The sequence below is a fragment of the Ptychodera flava genome, chromosome 10 (genome assembly GCF_041260155.1).
Source record: "Ptychodera flava strain L36383 chromosome 10, AS_Pfla_20210202, whole genome shotgun sequence".
Taxonomy (NCBI): domain Eukaryota; kingdom Metazoa; phylum Hemichordata; class Enteropneusta; family Ptychoderidae; genus Ptychodera; species Ptychodera flava.
In genome coordinates, this window is record NC_091937.1 from 3,621,367 (window position 1) to 3,642,881 (window position 21,515).

General features: G+C 37.4%; 2 protein-coding genes across 2 annotated transcripts in view; both read right to left on the minus strand.

The window, feature by feature from the left end:
* LOC139141781 (chloride intracellular channel protein 5-like) overlaps positions 1-8,249 on the minus strand; it is a 28,742-nt gene extending 20,493 nt beyond the window's left edge. Inside the window, exon 1 of the mRNA XM_070711435.1 lies at positions 8,100-8,249. Coding sequence (XP_070567536.1) covers positions 8,100-8,147 — 48 coding nt within the window. The 5' untranslated portion in view covers positions 8,148-8,249. The remainder of the gene's footprint in view (positions 1-8,099) is intronic.
* A 4,470-nt stretch (positions 8,250-12,719) lies between these two features.
* LOC139141782 (chloride intracellular channel protein 4-like) lies at positions 12,720-21,326 on the minus strand. The gene is made up of 4 exons (XM_070711436.1): positions 21,155-21,326; positions 16,167-16,465; positions 15,244-15,433; positions 12,720-14,204 (listed from the first exon to the last, which is right to left on the minus strand). Exons 1-4 carry the CDS (start codon positions 21,176-21,178, stop codon positions 14,073-14,075), a joined length of 645 nt encoding a protein of 214 aa, XP_070567537.1. The 5' UTR covers positions 21,179-21,326; the 3' UTR covers positions 12,720-14,072.
* Positions 21,327-21,515: the final 189 nt, after the last annotated feature.

The following is a 21,515-nucleotide window of genomic DNA, read 5'->3' on the forward strand; positions in this document are numbered from 1 at the left end:
CTTTATCGAGGATTTGTCAAAGACTACTACCATAACAAATTTAAGCCCTGGATAACATTTGCCTATCAACAATGACAAAGCATTTTTTTGTTGTATGTTTTGTCTCTTAAGCCACATACCAAAATACTTTACTCATACTGTACTTTAGCACAGGCAACAACACATAGACACAAAGTGACTTGTACGGAAACTTACAATAGTGATGAGATGTTAAAGCCAAATACCCTCTGAAAGGACAAGGTCATTTCCTGTCTTTGTTAAATTACCTGTAGTAGGTATGTTTGCTTCACAAAATATCCATAAAGAAGTTTATGGCCAACAGTCTTTACAATATTGCTATATCTCTGGTAAAAATACGTACTGATGACATCTTCTACCCAAAATTTTGATAAACGTACATAAAATAATTTAATTTTCCCAGGCTAGTTGTATGGTATATTGGGATTCAGGGTAGATTAGTGACATGTTTTGGAGTTTGCAAAAATGGTAGCTAACTGCTTGAATTCAACATGGTTTATGATTAGAAATCACACTTAATTTTCTGTGTCTGAACTTGAGTTAAGAATTTGCCACTGTCCATGAGTGGGAAAGTAGGCCACCACAGCAATGATTTTATTAGCTGATGTTCACAGAAATAAAGGAATTACAGAAATTGTATAGATTCAGTTCATCCATTGACTGGTTTCTTTTCTGTGTGAGTCCAAATGAGCAACACTCTCTGACACAGATAGGATGGAGAGATGGCATATGATAATGTGGTGACCTTCCATCTCCCTTTATTGTCACATACAAGATTTCTCAGGCAAATTAACACCCTTTTATTGTCACATACACACCATAATTAAAGGACATATGACATGGATGGTTAAATACAGTACACTGATGTTGTATAACAAGACTGATAACAACGCAAGAAATTAGAGCTCAGTAGGCCAAGACACGAATTGTACTCTTTGAAAATAATGAACCATCATTCATGTGAAGCCCTACACATTATGTATGACTGGTATGTCATCTATGCAAATTGATTTGGCAACCTAAAACTTGCTATATACAGTGCACACTTTGTGATTATAAACAATGGAACGTCTTTCTCCTCAGAAAAGGGATCATGGAAAGTGGAACAGCCTATGTCCTAATTATGAGATGGTGTTCTCTGTAGTGATGTGTACAGATAGCTTAGTCAGCTACAACAGGTGCTATTAATAGTAGCAAGTCAATGCATTCAAAACATAACACTTGTGTAATCACTTGATCTTTCAATTGTACCAGTGTTACTTTTCTTTTGCTCACTGCGAGTTCAAAGAATATCTGATTTGTTCTCTGCTCTTTTTTTCTTTTTAAATGAAACCTGCATAAGTATCCTGACAGTGACGTAAAGCAGCTTAACAGAGTCCCTCATTGTTGACTATAAATAGACAGTATTCAACATACCATTCTTTTGCATAGCTAGTTTTTGTCTTTTTCAATTGGCAAAATTCATACCTTTGCATTATGACAGAACCCAATGGTGAGACAGTGCAAGCGTGCCCACTGTACTTGGGGTATTTGATTGAGGGCTTGACGTATACTCTGTCCAACATGAGCTAGACATTTGTGCAGGGACAGCAGAATATACCGCAAGCTAAAGTGCAAATACCCAGAGTACAGAGCGCTTGCAGTCTTGTCATGAGGTTCTGTTATTATCACTGAAAACACACAAAAAGATGCTAAGAATGCTGTGTTTTGCCATCTGAAGTTTGGCAGAATCATCAAGTTCCCATCTTTGGTTTGATGGCAAATGATGTTATTGAATTCCATTGGCTAATTGTACCACACCCCCGGTTCTGATTGGGTTGTGTGTTGTTTACTTGTTTAGGGGTCAAAGGTTAGTGTACATGCGGAACAGTTTTTGGTGAAGTCTTTTGCTGCAGAAACGATGGGAAAGAACAACGCAAAACAGCCTATCTTTTCATTAAAGTCTCATTAGATAGCAAGCTTTGTTGCTAGCTATCATATGTCTAATCTTCCATGCCAAAAAGTTATTTCTTGCACTTGTAGACAACCAATTTCAGTTTTTCCACAAAATAATAGTTGCTCTTTACGAACAAAAATAGTCACGGTTACTTTTCTCATTATTCTACGTTTTCAGTCAGTGCAAATATCAATAGTATGCATGTGCTCTGGTGAAAGTAAATTGCCTTACATGTGTAGTAATGAGCAACACTACAAAAAGTTACATTGAGCTACTATGATTGTGTGTGTGGACTAGATATACCCCAGCCTCAATGTTATCAGTGCCATACTATTCAAATCATGAAAGTCACAGGTCACAGCTACTGTTGTTGTACTTGTGCATGCACTGAGTCCACACACAGACTTACTTTAAGTAAAATGATGAAGTGTGGACACACCAATTTCAATCTGAAATTCCCCAAAGGGCTTTTGGCGAGGTCCTATGTTGATTTTGTTCGCGCACAAGACTAAAATTTCCTGTTAAAAGTTGGCACAAAAATTAATTTAATCTGTATGAAATTATTCATGTCTGTTCAAAAAGCTCAATTTTACTCTACCATCCTTTGGGTTGCTTCCTCTAGATTTGATATCACTTCCTGATATGAGATTTTCATCTGATTCTCTTGAAATCATATCTTCCTAGCCACGTCCTTTTTGCATCTTTGATGAATATTCATAAATATCTATGCAGTAAACATTTTATTCTGATTTCAATTTTTATTGGCCTGACTTCAAATTGTCACTGTTAATTTTGTGAAGATCATTTTTAAAGCTGTGATACTTGTCTTGCTTAATTGATTACAAAATTTTCCCTCGGATTACATTATTCTATCCACAGTGTGCATTTCATGTAATTGTTGGCCATATTTCAAAGTACATCTAGTGAGACGTCGTATTTGTACAGTCTATTTCTATTACTCATTACATCATAGAAACACAGACTGTAGCCTTACATGCAAAGAAATTTGAAGGACACAACAGCAGATGGCCACTAGAAAACCTGTGTAATAACTGCCATTCTGTTAAAGCTAGAAGCACAATTGCATGCTGGATGGTAAAAATGCACCGTGCCATCGTACTCTTTATAAATTACATGTAAATGTTCTGATACAAGACTTAGATGAGGAAATGTTTGTAGGTCTTTAAACAAACATTATGAATCCAGAAATGTTAGATCTGATATGAGTATATGCTAATCAGTGTCATATTTTGGTACATGGTACAACCTGCATATGTTAAAAAAAATATGCTCTGTGAAACAAAATCAAGGCGCAATTACAAAAATGTGTGTATATTTGCTGCAACTATGGAACAAAATTATTCTTGAATTTTGAAAATCTGGGTAAGGGTTTGGGGCTAGTAGTATGTACTGTAGTATCAAAAAACTTCTATAAGATGATCAACATACATGTAAACAGGAGAATGGTTGATGAGTGAGCTAAACAGTCAGAAATGAAAACAGGGAGCTTCAATTCAAACAACTTTTCACAAAGTTGCATAGTAATGAAGCTTTATGCTTCCTGCTAAGCGCTTTAAAAGGTTGTCTGAAAATTCAATGTTCCATATCTGATGTCAGACATTTGAAAATTGTTAAAAATATACACAATATATAATATACATAATATATTTCACTGGTTCACATGGGAAAAGAGAAATTTCATCCAAATTCAGCTTGGCATCAAGGATATTGATTGATGATATATCAGGTATGATTCCATTTGGTGTTTCCTGTGAATGTTCAACAAAACTGGGAGTAGAATTTCAATCCATTGTCGATAGTAAAACATCATTTGCGTTGGACCTCAGTGCGATGCTAACCAACACTAAACCTAGTTGAATATTAACATTCATTCAATTTTTGTTTACAGACAGTGAGATAGTAATACTTCTTATCACAGCTGTTCATGTGATGTTCCTGGAAGACGTTTTGAGGACTTGCAAAATGAAAGTAATGTACAATCAAAATCACCATGAAAAGTTCACATAAATGGCATTACAATTTAGCAGGTACCACCATTCATGAGAAACAAACAAACAAATTACAGTCATTCAACCAAAGTCCTACATAATATTTCTGGAAACCTTACAAGATTTTCAAACCTGTACATGAGCATTGCCCATGTTATCACCCATCTACAAAAGCAATAAGTTAAAATGTCAGTTTACATCACCAAAGTACAGGTTCTGACCACACACATTTCAGGTAGATACTTTGAGGACAGTATTCACACTCACAACCTTAATTAAAGTCCTTGTGTTATTCATTTGAACCTATTGCCAGTTATAAAATATTTTCCAAACTGTATTTTGTATAACAGTAGTAACAGCGGTGTGACTATTTCACTGTCAAATATCTGTAAATTTAAGTAATTTAATTCTCTTATCCCAAAACTAGCCCCTGGTTGTTACTGTTGATTATGAGAGTAGATATTTTTTAGTTTCCCCCAAAAATTTTGAAGTACAGTACGTGCAGAAGTTTAGAAGCTTCATGTGCTTAACTCTACATCTATACTGTATATGGTAGACCATAGAGAGGGCACACAGTCCATGTAGCCGACAATTAGATGCAAATGATATGCAGTTAAGGTCTCCTCAACTAACTTTCAGCTGGTTGTTCACTTTCTACTATTTTTATAGTATTTTATACAAAGACACAGACTTATTCTACCTGCAACTTAAAACTGATAGTGATTTTGTAGCTCATTCTTTACAATTTTCATACTTTTCGGTAGCCGGTAACAGACCTTCGTGTTCGTGTCGGCTACATGGACGATCTGCCATAGAGAGAGACAAGACAGGTTTCAAATGCATATCTATAATACCCTATCTGTAGATTAAATATTAGGGACCAGACATTAGGGCACGTGAGGGTGCTTTCCATGAAATAGTACATGATAACAGTGACTGGGTCTGAACAATGAGAGCCAAACATGAGTCATTCTGAATTTTGCACTGTAACATGAACCTACTTGACTAAAGCGAACCTAACCTGTGAACTCTTCATACAAAACCAGTTAAAACTGGCTGGGGTTAATTGCAGCGCAAGTTGATCAGAAAGTACACGACATTTCAAGCATAGTTTTCCATTGACAAATGAGGGGAAACCCCTGCTGCAAGCAGCTCTTTGCATATTCTTTGAGTTAGGATATATTTATTCATGTTTAAAGTGACCTGTTCAGAGTTGAACAGGCCAAGTCAACTCTAGGCTGCCCTAGGCCCACTATCTTTCTTAGTATCGAAATGCTACGCACAGCATAGATTATTTGAGGACAAAGTGGACCCTCAGATGGCATATGTCTGCAAGTTGTGTGTACCCAGTAGTAAATCACCTAGATAACCCTGTACATACTGGAATACTGATGAACTCTGACCTCTAGAAACCTAGTACAATTTAATACAAGACATTGTACAAAACAGATATTTGCTCTGTTGCAAAATTAGATGTAATCTCACAGGGCTTGTTTACATGCTTTTAAAGCCTTACTTTGAATGTTAATTTGTTCAATGCCATCCAAGCCAGTTTTTTCATTCACAATGAAAAATGTTCTGCTCTCATACAAGTGACTGTAACAGGGACATGTTGACCAAAATTACAAATCTAACAAACCAAAACTGTTGCTTTGCTAAAACTTCTTTGGAGAAGGGCATTTTGGTAGGGGGAGGAGATTAAATTTCCAGTTATGAATTTGTAACATGGACACAGAGGGAAAGTGTTAAAGTAGTGATGGTTAGATGTACATTATCAATTGCCTACACTTGCCTCATTGGTTCTACAGACCGTGCTACCCTACTTTAATCTTAAAAATAAACTTGTAGGAAGAGAGGCTAGATGGTGGACTTCTCACCAAAAATATGGTAAAATCATTGTGGATAATTCATGAAAATATCCAACTGCATGATATGTCAGCATTCAGTTTCTTAGGGACTTCAGCTGCATTTTATTTTATACAGTCTTCAAAAATCCTAGCTGACCTTGAAACTACTTTCCAAATAAAATACTAAGATAAAAACGCAGAAGAACATCATTTTACCCCTTATCCTGCCAAGTTCATATGTCACAATCAGGTCAAGCTTACAGTAGTGAAGCACAACATGTATCATATGGTGCATTTGAACAAAAAATTGAACGTTTAAAGGTCCCAGAAGACAGAGATACCGTAAACAAGATTTTCATAGACTAAAGTTGCTAGAACATACCAGGCCAAGTGGGTGAAAATAAATAGGGTTTTGGCTCAATACCACTTTTTACGGACTTGGCAGATGGGGAAGTGATACTGTCTGGCAGGAAATGGGTTTTAACATTGTACCATCATTTTACATTTTACTTTGTTCTGCCATGCGTGGATAATGAACCATTTGTTTTGAAGTGAAGGCCTGCAATTTCTCAGTTTCATGCACATCTAAGGTTGCTCAGTTATGTTGAGGAGCTCCTTTCTGTGACTGATTTCAAACTTACAACAATTTGAGAGCTAAGTTTATATTACAACTAAAAGCGCAAGGTGTCATTTGACTGGTCCTTCATTCAAAAGCATTTCCTTCCCTGTGGAAATTATACTTCTCTACACCCAGGGCTATCAATTACAGACTGTTTGTTTCAGACCGCCCTCAGAGCTATGACATAATCTCAAAATTATGCTGTAAACATCTATCACCATTAATGCAGATGCCACATGACATTTTTCTATCATTTGTTTTTCTAATACAATTATAAAACTATACCACATTGATTTGCTACCTGGGTATTTGTATCTTAATACTGTCTATGAACTCTAGTTCTGAGGAACAAAACTGAAAAACAGAAAAATAATTGTGTATTTGGTACCATGAGGTGATTGACTGTAATGGCTGGCTACTGGGCACAGTTGACTGGCTGCTGACCTTACCCTGATCCATGCCCTTACATTTATCACTGACATTTACAGTGATTAATCCCCTTTTGCAGTGGAATTTTATGCTTGCAGAAGCAGTAAAAGTTGACAGTCTATCAAGCCGTACACTGTTAAAGAGTACAGAACCACAAAAGGAAAACCAAACAGTGCGGTGAGGCATGATAAGTAGAACAATGAAAATGATTTACAGTTCACAAAGAATTCTATCTCTGATATGAACAGGCATGTGCAGTGTCTTTTTTTCAAAATTTATTATGTGTAATTATTCATGCAACTGGAGTTTGGAGTTTTCTTAGTTTCCTTCAAAACATCAACTTAAAGCTAAATTACAAAGACCCTACTTCTTTGGTACTGCACAAATATACACTAGAACTTCACATGCTGCTCTTGTTAAAAAGGACCTTGGTTGGGGCCTACTGTCAGAAGATGAACACATCTGGTCTTGAGTATTTCTGGCCAATTATTAATTAACATATTACTGTCGGCAAGCTGAAAAGGTGTTAAGTATGACTGACACTTTACTGTTTACGGCAAAAACTTGAATGGTGTCTATCACTCACACTTCATACGACTTGTTGTGGGTCAAGCCTTCGACTTTCTACTTCAGAACAATATCTTAGGCTTAGCGACTCTTGACAAATACAATTGGGGAATTCATTAGCGCCGGGAATTACAAATGCTATAAGGCGTGCGGTGTCATATTTCAAAGTGCAACAAGTTGCGAGTAGCAACACATGAGCACGCGTGCACGTCGTTTCCGAATGGGGGAATTTGACATCATTTTAAGTTGGTGCGTTCTCTGATGATCTTCGAGGTAAGAAAAACAATGCCTTCGACACTTTAGTGTAAGTTCACATGTCTTGTGTATGAACATCTGAAATGCACACCGACTTGATTTTCAGGCTCAACTGGGGAGACGAAACGGCGGCCATTTTGAAATTTTTTCTTGAGAGTGAACTGAACCCAGTTTGTCTTTATATATTACATCATCTTGTCCGACCAAAGATTTGATAAAACAAAAACATCTTCAGAATGACAATGAAGATAATGACACTTAATATAAAAAAAAATTGCGGGTGCCGTCAGAAAATTGCAAACGTAGTTTAGGACAGAGTGAATCAGATCAAATGGTCACACATCGTTTTTTGGAGGGAACTTTCTCGGCATTCCGCACATTCCATTGTGGGAAAAAGTTACAATACGATGTCTACTTACCCTGACGAAGAGCTCTATAGTATCATTTGAATTATTCATGTCACCCATTTTGCAAAGCTTCGACTTGCTATCCGAGAGAAATTTGCAAGAGTGGGAGGCAGTATTTTGGAGGAATGCACTGAACACCTCACCCAGTCGTATGGGGCATGAACTACGCATGCGCGTTACTAAATTGCGCCATCTATTGGCAGTACGGTGAAGTTCAGTGGAGCGGACTTGCTGATGCTGCGAAGGACTAGGAATATTACAATACATGTAATAAAGCAGACAATGAAAGGAAATAATTAACACAATTATATGGTAAAAGTCTGTCTCAATATGAAAACTTTCGTAAAATTTGTCTGTATGGTTAGATGCTGACTATTTTTATCATACGATTGAAACTGCACGGAACTCCCGGGCGGGGCACCAATATCGTCACTTGCAGCGTTGCTTGGATAGCTTTGCTTGGTACTTTTCGCTTCAGCGAGGTTCGGCCTTCGGCCTCACACTTCGATCCCGGGCCTTCGATCGACTACAAAGCTGCAAGCACCTGCGCTACATCCAATAACGGTTACTATCTGGCAGTGAAAAGGAAAGCGCACAACATTGTCAAATATTCTGATCACCCTCTTCATGGTTACTTCCAGAATTCGAAGCTCCCGTCAGGGAGACGTTTTCGGTTTCCTCGTGCAAAGAAAACCTCTTCAAATAGTCATTTCTTCCATCAGCAATTTCAATTTTAAACTCAAACTCGATGTAGTTGTTTTAAATCTCCAGTTGGTCCTTAGTTGTTTCCGTGTGTGTTTCAATTTTTGTACCTATGTCGCTACCTTGTGTGTGTTTTAAGCATTTCAATGTGTAATAGCGTCCCTTTTTATAGAATGCTCTGCCTAGTTGTACTATTTTAATTTGTATATGATGAGCCTGAAGGCAAATTTCTACATGTATTTGTGGACAATAAAGTAATTGAATTGAATTGAATTGAATTATGACAGACAACTTGCACATTTTATTTTTTTACAAAACTATGCTATTCGTATAAATCAAGTCAAACTCGCATGAGTTCGCGACTTCAGTGGGTCAAGCGCAGTTGCACAGATTGAATACTATGACTTGCCAATCTGCGCATTGTTGCGCTCAGAATCACTTTGGACATTTGAGATGGCACACTCAAGAATTTCACTTCATGTATACACATAAACACTTTTGAACAATGTCCATAACATTGCAAAGCATTCAACTCCCTTACCATTATAAGTTGTTTGTAAAATTAGGGAGGCAAAGGTTTAAAGGTTTACATCCACACTAATCAAAAGCATGCGATTAAATTTAATGAAACTTTCGAAAACTGCCGGGAACTTTTTGACATTATCTGAAATGTGTGTGAATTCCTGACAACAGTGTATGAAGGTGATTTGACAAACAATAGGGCTTAATGTCTATAGAATTAACTACAGGACAAAGCCACTTATCAACATTTTGTTGTAGTTTCCTTTTCGTCTGTGCATATTATTTATCTGTATAATACTATTACTAGCACTCACGGCAGTGCTTTGCATATCTTCCTATGTTAATTAATGTCATTCGTTTCCATTCAACATCCAAAGTCACGTTCACAATGTACCAAGAGATATAGAAACTTCTCGAGGCAGAAATAACACTATATATTCACATCGAAAAAATATATATATATTTGAAGTTCTGCTCTTACTTTTGCTAAGCTTACGCAAACTTACTGACCGTTATCTTTCATAACGAAAGAGAAGGTCAGAGGTCACAATGTGAACCTTTGGAAATTAAGAGAAACATTGTACCTTGAGTAACCGATATTAAGTGCAAAATGAACGCCATTTATCTGAGACCGCTATGAACTTTATTGCAAATTCATTCATTGACTGAATCGTTGACAAGTACATGGGACGTGGTGAGATCTGATGAGTGAGAAGATGGAAAACGAAAATGACAGATCATAATCACTGCATAAACCCTGAACGATTCTTCTACAGGGATTAATATGTACTGTAGAGAGTGTACAATTATGGGACAGACGGCAAAATCTAGGGGTCATCTGAAAGTGGAAAACTGAAAGAGGGTTCATCTTTTTGGATACAAAACAGAGTGTATATTATTTTTAGCATTTTTTAGACTACTGTGGAGTTTAGGGGGTTTTTTAAGGGGTATTGATAGCCAATTTTGACTAAGGTATAAAAATAATTTGCCGGCCCATCCCAGCAATGATAAATGAATGCTCGCTAATATCAAAACACAGACAACACGAGTGCTTATTTTAAAAACGGCACTTCCCAGTGACACTTACAATGTCTTAAAGTTCATCATAGAAGACAGCGTAATAGAGACTTTCATTTTGTATCTTCATCAATTTTCATGTATACTCATTCAAACTCACATCTTTAAAATTAACATCTTCAAATCAAATTCATATCTTAAAAAAAATTCCCAGTTCAAAACAAATTCACATCTTTATTAATAAATGGAATAGATCAACCACGGTCCCTCAACGACGAGCATCGTCTAGTCGCTTAGATTGACCTGAAACTGTTTGCTTTACTTGATAAGATTATATATCGCTAAATTACACAGTAGAAGCATTAGCAAGATAAAGGTCAAATGAGGTCAATATTGCGGTTAATATATTAACAGATTCCGGCCCGTTTTCATGCAAGAATGGAACGCCTCGTGTCATCTTGTCTGTTGGTCTGTGTCTGTTATGCAAACGATCCGTCAAAGTTGTTGATCAGGGTGAATAACGCTGATAAATACACTGTAACTTAATTCAATAGCAGACGATCAAACATTGCAGACATACGTACTGACGATGTATTTTAAGTTGATGTTTGCGTTTTACTTTAGCTTCTTAATCCTTCACAAATAACCAGGTGGTGTCAGAAGAGCAAAAATTGAGTTTATGTCAACAAACATGCTCGTGTAGTTTACTGTCTCGCGCTCGATGCAGCGATGAAACCGCCACCACACGATGAAATCGGTTACACATGCACCTGTTGATCTTTTATCCTATATCTTTTGCTCTGTGTGTAAAATAAACTGTATTGTCCTACTCTTGAAATAACGTCGATATGCCCAATAAATATTGTCTACGCAGCCTGAGTTTTAGTCCATTTTTCAATACATTTCACATTAGGCCTATATGAATATTTTGTTGTGGGAAAATCTTATACATAGGCCTACATAGGCCTAATACTAGGTAGACATATAAAACGCTTATTTTATCGATCATAAATGTTATTTCAGTTACAACTACATGATTTGTCCCATGGTGACCTGTGGTATAAATTAAGGACTCACCTACGATCTTGACGGTTGCTTTCCATATTGTTGTAAGTTTCAAGAAATCTGCATCTTTATTCTCCGAAAGAATATCGGCAACACATATTGAGGAATATCAATTCTACTATCGGTGGTCTTAGTACAGTAATTGGTTAGCTGCTTTCAAGACACTTCTTGTTTTTTAACTCCAGCGTTCAAAAGTGAGTGAATGGATGGATGGATGGATGGATGGATGGATGGATGGATGGAAACACATCGAAAAAGAGTGGTAAAGTAATTACAACGAAATAGACCCAAAATACATCATTAATTGTGACTGAACAAAGTACAAAGAACGTTGCTGTAATTTCCTATTTCAGTTTGTTATTATTATTATACTGCACTTCATCTAAATTAGAAAGTTGGTAAATTTGGAATTCAAATTAAAATGCCGTTAGCGGAGCCTGGCTTCACCTCTGACGTCACATAAAGACATACCACAACGAGGGCTGGCAGAGCCAAAACTTTTAACAGATGATACTCCACGTCACAAGCGAGAAAATTGAATATTACTATTTGTTGGCTAATAATCATGTCATTACAGAAGTGTTCTTTCGAGTTTTTTTCTGACAAGATGTTTTTATGTAGGACTTTTCATCATCTGTGGGTAAACACTCACATACCAGAATCCACAACCGTAAATTGCTAATCTCGTCGGCAGACTTCATGAGCTTCCCCGAATTTTAAACCTGTTTTATTTCGTATGATCAATCACCTATCGCATAGATGATGAGGAATTATCTTTTGGATTATTTAAGAGTTGAACCTTATGGAAAGCACGAAATTATCTGGAAGAAGCTACCGGTATTCCATAAACATGGGAAAATAATGATCTCTGGAATAATATCAATTCGTTGATGTCGCAAAGATGAAAAAAAAACCGATACAAAACAAACATGTGAACAGGCAAAAGATTTTAGAATTAAAAAGGGCAGAGGTATGATTATCCATCGATGTTGTAATATTTGAATATAAGTCATGTGACCAACACGGCCTTACAGTGCTTTGAAGAAAATACTGTCTGAAAGTGACTTCTCTGGTGATATCGAGAACGTTAAGATCTGAAAAGAAAACGTTCTTAAGTTCAACATGTTTTTAAATGCATTCATATGGGAAACGCAAGAACTTGTTTGATTTATGATATAAAAATGATATTTTTACGCAGGAAAAGCCAATACATTGAGAACATTGAACCGCTATCAATAGTTCACTGCTAGAACATACACGTAAATGGTTGTTGATATGCCCATTTCATGATGGCTGTATTCTTATATGCGATGAAGATTCAAGGTATCCATGAATAGGCTCATTTATTCAATGATGTACGTTTCAAAAATACACTCGAATATATATTTTCTTTTCGTGATTCATTTGTGACATTCATATATCTAAATATCAGGATAGCCAAACACAGCAGTGACATCACGACCATGCCACAAGTTACATGGGCGGAAATGGCATATCCGGACAAACCTCCACAATGCAGACAACAATGTGCTAGGTGTAACAGAAAATGACACTCTAAGATTTGTTCCTGGTTTCGATACTTCTTCGGTAAAACCAAATTGATTTATTCATTACTATAATAATCCTCTGCACTGACGTTCTGTAGAGGGCGCACGGTTCATCGTTCGGACAGTGTGTATACGACTCATGTCCGATTTCGATAGAAATGTTCAATCTGTCATAAATATTGTGTTCCAAGACTTTTCAGTTACAGTCATGACGCTTTGTGGTTAACTTTAATGCAGTCATTATAAACAAGTTTAAGCCTGCATGAAATAATTCGTTACACTCTCAAATCGACTTATACTGGCTGAACAAAAATCTGATTAAACTTTTAAGATCTGAAAGACATGATTATAAGCTTGTATAGCTATGTATGCAGTCTTAGCCACAGTTTTAATAAATTTGACGAACTTATTTGATAAGGAACTGGTTAGGTAGGCAAGTTTGAGTACTGAATCTTTGAAAAATATCAGAGAAAAGTCGAACTTATGGGTGTAAATAATACAAAATTAACACCGTCTCTGTGTATTAGCATATAACAAGTCAAAAACGACTAAAATGGGCGTCTTAAGTAGTACATACATTGTGACTAGTACAATTCATTCTGTATGTCGAAGAACTTCAATTTTCTCTCTATTTCAATTTGCAGCTTAGCTGCCACTGGAATGGATAACTTTATACGTCTCTAATGAGTAATTCATTTGCCCTGCTTATAATCAAACTTAAGGCAGATTTTGTGACCAAACTTTGATAAGACCTCGAGAAAAACAAATAGTGTTTCCGGTAACATGCCTTCCAGACTGGTCTGAAACATTCTCATTTTTTAACTTGAGTAGACCATAGAAGCAGTAAAAGATCGTAAATTCGCTTAGTATGGTAAATTTTGATATAAGAGAAAAGTTTGGGGACAGCGAGTTCATGTAGGCCAGGCTACCGGAAACACATTTTTAATTCCCGAAGCGACGGTCACAATATAAGTTGATTTTTAGCATGAATGACATACATCAACTTTGCTCTTGCCTTGCTCACCGATTTCTTTGATTTCCCAACCTACTTAATATTCTGCCGCTTATCATAGTACTTTCTATTTGTAAATCTCGACAATTATCGACGATTATCGACAATTATCGACGATTATCACTGAAAATGTTTGCTCCATCCATAAATGATTTCCTCGTCATCACACTTTGTCTTTTGAAAAGCCTCGGTTTCGAATCCCTCGTCGAGGTATCGTTTCAGAGAGGGAAACTCTTCAGGCATCTCGAATTTCTAGAAAAATGAAATAAATTGAAAAGCAACTCTTAATCATAAAATTGTTCATCCTACGTGAATATTAAAACGTGTTCTCCGCATGGAAATACCGTCAAATTTCTCGTTAACCATCGAGTCACTTCTTAAAATTTGCGCCAATGGTACTGTAGCTACTATGGAATTTATTGGCACGGAAGATACACACAAGAGAATACCAGTTGGAAAGCGTAGGAAGTTTCGTTGTCGATATTCCTATGGTTGATGCATTGTTTTAGCGAATACTCACACTTGTGCCCCCCCCCCCCCCCCCCCATCGTCCGCTCGCACGGCTCGTTAGCAGCTGCCCGGAGCGGAGACCTTGGCAAGCGAAGATGCCCCCCCCCCCCCATCCCCGCCCGCATATACACACACGTACAATCATGCATACTAAATAAGACATGCTAGTCTGTGGACATACAGAGGACACACAGTCATATATTCAAAATAGATGAATCTGCATAATTCCAGGTGTGGTAAACATCCAGACGGAGCAATTTAAGGAAACAAACTAGTTGCTGTGCTGACAAGAAATCTTTATGACTGTCACATTGTAATCTGGGTCACCAGACTATTTCAACTTCCTGGCCAACGGTTCTGAAGAAAATGAGTTTTGATCAAAAATTTGTGAATTTTGACCTCATTTCCATATTTTTTGACATTGCCATAAACAGAAATAAGTCTCGCCGCATACCTATGATACATCTCCACACCAAATATCAAGTTTTAAGTACGATTCTCAAAATATCTCCATCCATCCATCCGTCCATCCACCCGTCGACCATCCGTCAATCCGGACAGACAGACAGAAATACATACAGGCAAAGAAACTGACTGACGACAACCGCAGCACAAATACAATACCACTAGCCTCTATAGACAGAGTCTATCGTAGCTAAAATGGTATTCTTCCCCAGGCAACCTGCTCCGTACCTATATATCAACAGTAATCATGACGAGATGAGAAACATCGGCAACCTATCGTATTTTCCCCTGATCAATACCATCCAATCTATCTCACCTTGTAATGTCTGGCCGCTACTTTGATGTGATATAGTTTTGGCAAGATATTGCAGTCAGGAAGTTTTAACTCATCTCCATCGATAAACATTCCCGGTGAACTGGCCAGGAATGAATCCAGTTTCTGGAGTTCATCCTTCAAGGCCCTTGCAAGTTGCTCCTGTTTATTCGGGTCTCTGTTCTTCAAAAATCTAAAATTAAACAGAAAAAAAGAAACTTCCAAATTTCATCACCAGGTAACTGGCAAGCTTAGTCGTTCATCAGGGGAACCGGTTTGCATCGTGTTTTTGTTTTTCAACTTATGCCAATTGATTTTTAAACTTAGAGTGTCAATTAGTCAACTTTAATCGTGTTTTTTTTCTACCGCGTCTGTCTCATTCATTACTATCATCATGGTAAATGTCAAAACTAGGTAAACAGTCAGTATGCATGTCTGATATTTCACAAACGATACGGGGAAATAAAAAACAATTACTTGCTGAAACGAATAATCCGTACAAGCTTGATATTTTTGAAAGAGGAAATTAAGTTTTATTAGACTTAGTTTGCATCATCGTACTGGCTGCTACTTGAATGACAACCATAAAGGCACAGTCCCTATCTTCGGAAATTATTTTTTCCAATTTACTTTTTTTAAATGACAAAAGCCGTAATTTTTGATAACATTTCATTTCATTCTATGAAACAAATATCATATTCATCTTTCTCGTCTTCCTAAAGAATGTTTAAACACAAAGTATTATACTTTAAGTAGCCCCTGCGGACCATACTGTAACGTGCGATATTCTTGTTGACGAACAAATTCTTGTCCACGGATAAAAATTTATTTGTCAATATAACGATTATACAATTTAGGCCTATATATATACAGGCCGTGTTGACGACGTTTTGAAGCAATATGTCAAAGCAAGTCTAAAAACTCACGCTGTGAATTTTTGGAAAATATCGATTCCTCCCTTTTCGGCTTGCGGCGTGTCGGCCCTCAACTTTGGTTCTGGAAAGGTGATTTCGAGATAGTCGGCAATAGCTGTGGCATCATCTAGTAATCTTTCTCCGTGGATCAAGACTGGAACTTTTCCTGATGGACTCATATCCAAGAACTCCCGGGGCTTAATTTGCATATTTATTGGGATAAGTTGATAGTCAAGTCCTTTAAGTTGTAGAATCATTTGAATACGATGCGAGAAAGGGCAGTCACCCAGCGAATTGCCATCTTTTCCGGCCTGTAAAAGAAATGTCGACATTGAATCAACTGTGAGAGAGAGAGAGAGAGAGAGAGAGAGAGAGAGAGAGAGAGAGAGAGAGAGAGAGAGAGAGAGAGAGAGAGAGAGAGGGGGAGAGAGAGAGAGGGGAGGGGGGCTCGGGAGGGAACACGTGAGAAAGGAAAAGGCTTCGACTAGTTTTTCATGCTCAACTATGCTATAAACCAGACCTCTTTTAAGTATGAAGTAAGCGCCTTGCTATCTCATAGACCAGCTGATTATGACTGCATTAACAAACACTAGGCGGTGGCTATGAACTTTAAACAGCATAACCCAACCCGACAACTTAAAATTTGATAAACCTCAACTCACACAACGCCGCGTACCGGGTTGGTCTGTCGGTGTCGAATCAGACCTCATCTTGTGGTATTTTATTGTCTTTTAATATGCCACCTTCTGTTTAAACCTGTTTCTAGTAAGGTTGATCCCAAAGTTTCAAATAAATGACCACGTTAGGTGGTTTCAAAGGTTAAAGGTTACTGCTGAGTAAGTCACCTTTTGCTACTTTGGTGCAGAAGGTATGTGAGCAACATAAATAAAAGATGAAATACTATAACTTGCCTGGGGTGGGTTGTTCCGTGCCAATTACGAGCGATACAGGAATGACTTAAGCAGGACAAAAAATCGAATTTCGTGCAGTTCAAATACAAAAGCACGTACACAACACTTACAATGCACGGGTATATAGTGCTTTTCCAGTGCGAAAGTTTAACAAACAAATACCAGTACAAAATTTGAGAGACAAAATCAAGAAACACAACCTTGAGTGATAAACAAACACAAACCGATTTGTTCCGTAAATATGTGTAAGCCTTTTCTGAGCTAAAAATAACTTAAACACTATTTGACCTGAAAAGCGGAAAATCTGAACTCGACAAGGGGACACTGTTACCCACCTAATTTCGAATTGAGGTTTTTACTCGGCTGTGCCGTGTACACGTTTCTTAAAATAGGTTTGAGATAGAGTTAACCATCAGACATATGAGAGATAAAGTTATATTTGATGATCAAACATTTCAAACTTTAACAATACATTTGGTTTAAATTGTTGTTATCCCAGACCACGCTCAGACCATCCCTGCAACACGCCATTTTGTTCCGTACAATTGTGACGTGGTCTAACTACCGAGTGAAACATGTGCATGTTTTAGCAGAGATGAGCTCTTGTCCTAGCAAATGCCATTAGAGTTTACGAGTGCAATGTATCAGAGCAATATATCTGTCAACTTAAAAAAATCTTGAAATGCTTTTGGTGTGAAGTTTGCATTGTCACACATATTGAAACTTCCAATAGGAGTGACTGTGCATTTTGCATTATCTTCAACCCAGTATACGAAACAGTGGTCCATTTCAATGAGAAATATAGAATACAGAAGTACCAATCGAGATAGACGCCTGGCCCTGAACACAGGCCCCATGCTTTTCACCTGTATTACTGTTTTGAATTCCGTTTGTGCATAGACTGGCTATTAATCAGTGAATGCTTGGCTGCCTAGTGTGTACGTCATCTTGCAAAGCTTTGTAACTTCCTAATTAACAACACAGTGTCATAACCTACGACCAAAACGTCATCAGCATCACCATGACTACAGACACGAGAGGGAAGGACACATGGTTTTAAAAGTACGTGCAAGTCTCGTAGGGGAAATGTTCAGATCAACCTTTTGTACGGAATCCGAGGAAAGAGGAACTACGGAAATATTCAACATTCAATTGCCAATAAAATGCACTCAATAGTTTTCTTTTGTTCAGTAAGAGTAAATAACGTGACGAAATGGTCGCAAAAACAGAATTTGGTGTAAAAAGAGTTCTGTTCATTCGTTTAAATATAAACTCGACCTCGTCCCAATAGCAAACTGAAGCAAGGGACGTCGGATCCGTGGTTGCAACTTGAAAACAACACGATGGACGGGGAAATTATGGGTAAATCAACTCCATACAGAAATTCGCTGATAGCAACATGGATTTAATTCTCGTTGTATGGTTTGAACCACTTCATATTTAGAAAGGTGATGATCTGATTCTATATGCAACATGTGATAAGATTAACTTACTAAGATTTGCCTACCGTGATTAGATTTAGGGCGCCCACTAACACTCTCTTCAATTGAATAAAGCACGGGAGCTGGTTTTAGTGTTTGAGTTCCTATGCTAAAAGGCTACTTAATAACTTTCCGTTATCTGTGACAGAGTTCAAGTCCAAGGTGCCAATAAACTGTTGATCAGATTGTACTGGTAGAGTAGTTACCAAATCTGATATCTTATGCCAAAGACTGGTGTGTTTACTCAGCAAATAAAATATGACAATGAAATAAGGGGTCAGATTACACTTCACATTCCTCCATACAATTGGTCGTTTGTTGAACACACCTGGGAAAAAAGCCGCGCTGTTTGAATGACTTCTGAGCAAAGGGTATGACCCGAAATTGACACTGATGGTTGAATTTTGAAATGCAAATATTACAAAAAATTTAGCACTAGATTGTGAATACTTCACACCGTTTCCTGGAGTCCCTAAATGGTTAAAATGACGTACAAGAGAGCAACGTCATGAAATTTTTGGAGACAACGCAGTTACACAGATTCAAAGTCTAAAGCTAAACGTTGACTGCGGTACGTTCCGATAGAATTTCTGAAATGTTCGGGTCAAATTTACAGATAAGAGCTGACCTAATTAGGTTCGTAGTCATCAATTTTCGTGATCAAAAAAGGATTATGTGAGGGCGTATTGATATGTGGATTGCGACGCTGTAAATTTCGCATTCTTGATCCAGGATATGGGGCCATTGACCTTTATCCACGTGAAGGAAAATATGCAAAATGATAACAATATGGTACTTCAACTTGTTACAGAAAAAAATATCTTTTGTCTCTAAAATTCTCCATGGTGACCAGAAACGTTTAGTTTATAGTCAATGATAGATATTTCCATTGTTCTTGTCATTTCTAGGTGTGACGTAATCGTTTAGCAAATGAAATGCTTCGTCGAATTTGACTTCATGAATGAGAGTAATTTCATGTGGATAAAGGTAAAGATTTTGACATTATTGCAATATTGAATTATCGATTCATAATCTCTAAGATATATTCAGTAACAAATCATACTGTATGCTGTTTAGCCAGAAACCACAACTATTACTGCACGTATTTTGCGTTTGTATGAAATTACAGTTTAGGTAGTGTGATTGTAGAAAATTTAGGGGAATTAATATTAACATTTGAATTATTTATCATAGATCAAAACCGACGAGGAATGGCTAAAATAAATAAGTAGATAAATATTAAACTAATTATCCAGCAAAGATGGTTTGTTAACATTTTCATGTTTTTTCTCAACGTTTGACCATTTAGTATGCAAAAGAGACACATGGAAATATAATTTTGTTTGGGTTCTTTAGGATGTCGAGTATCGTCATCGTTGACAGCAATGGAGAGACTAGCGGAACTTGAGTGGGAGGTATGTACTGTTGGCTTGTAAACCATCGATCATTAATTAGCAACGGAAGATAGAAAGGTCAACGGACTAATTTCCTTGGATACAATGATTTCTTCCCCTCAACTGAGGAAGGAATTGTCGCTGTCATGTACTGAAAGAGAACTTTGATCCACACCTTTGACGGACAGCTGGTGATTTCAAAAATCTCCACTAATATAGTAGTTTGCAAAGACGTTACCTTTCAAATATCTATAAATATATTGTGTTGTGTTTGCAAGGCTTATTCATCCCTTTAGGATCAAGTCAGAATTAATAAAAGTCTATTGGTGAAAACAGACTTAGCGGTGTCAGTTGACCCTACAGTTTACAATAAGGGTAACAGGAGCGGATTATTGCCATATATGGCAGCATGTGGCAATGTTATTGGCTCTCACAAATTGACTTATCTTTAACGGGGATAGATTAGTTGGAATATTAACAGAACGTTAGTGTAGATATAACGCCGACTCAGTACAAATAGCAAACTGACGGGACACGTATTAAGTGATTACAAACCATCAGCGATAAATGAAGAATAGATTATATCAGACAAGTTCACAGCTATTAACGGATTACTGCCACTGTTTTATCGTAAGATTATAATGTCTAGGTCAACAAAGGAGACGAATTATTCGGTGATATCATGCTGAAACATCGACCCCAAAATACATCACACTGTCTCACTCATAGTCATTTACCGCAGGAATTTTGGACTAAGAAAAAAGTGCCAAGATTATATTTGGACAACACATACCACTGTACCGTCGTTGTAAATTATATCAGGTGTACCAAGGTCCACTGTGTGGGTGCTATTGGGTGGGGCTGACTGTAGACCAATATAGCCACATCGTTTGAACAATATAATCGTGTATGCTTGGCTTTCTTCAAACATATTGCTCTATAATGTAACTTGACCATATGTTTTTAAAAAGTCTACAATTATACAAATATCGCACTCGAAAAAGTGTGTTTCTCCTAATGGGTCATCAGTCAACCTAGAGCCCAGTGACGGCCCTGGTTGACTCTAATTTGACCTATATAAGGTGGATCGAGTAACACGAGGCAATTACAAATTCCTACTCGTCAACGGCTCTACCCAAACAGGTGGTTGACGGTGTTTATTCTTCAATCAATTGATCACGAACAATGACAAAAATTACCGATTAGGTACTTACCTTCACGTAAAGTTCCAACGACATTTTATCTGTTTGTTTTGGCTGTGTAGACGGTAACGATCGCCTTCAGACAATTCTTACACGTGGAACAGGTAAGTGCCGATCCAAACTCAACAGCATACGGGAGTGGAGCTGTAGTCGTGCGGTAATGAGGAACGACTCGACTCCCTAGCTACGTCAGAAAAGGACTTGTTCTATGCAGACAAGTTTGTATCTCTAGATAACCGATCGCCTGAGACGGCGATGACGACTTGCTGTTGAGATGTGTACGGGATAGGGTGGAGAGAAAGTTACGGAATATTTGGAGATGGATTAGAAAGATAGCGATGGTGGAGAATGAGCCACAGTTATGATGACACCC

Excerpts from the sequence above, each read along its gene's own strand:
- LOC139141782 (XM_070711436.1), bottom strand. The coding sequence starts at position 21,178 with ATGTCGTTGGAACTTTACGTGAAG. Across the intron at positions 16,466-21,154 it reads CGTTGGAACTTTACGTGAAG|GCCGGAAAAGATGGCAATTC; the intron begins GTAAGTACCTAA and ends TTTCTTTTACAG. Across the intron at positions 14,205-15,243 it reads TAGCGGCCAGACATTACAAG|AAATTCGAGATGCCTGAAGA; the intron begins GTGAGATAGATT and ends TCATTTTTCTAG.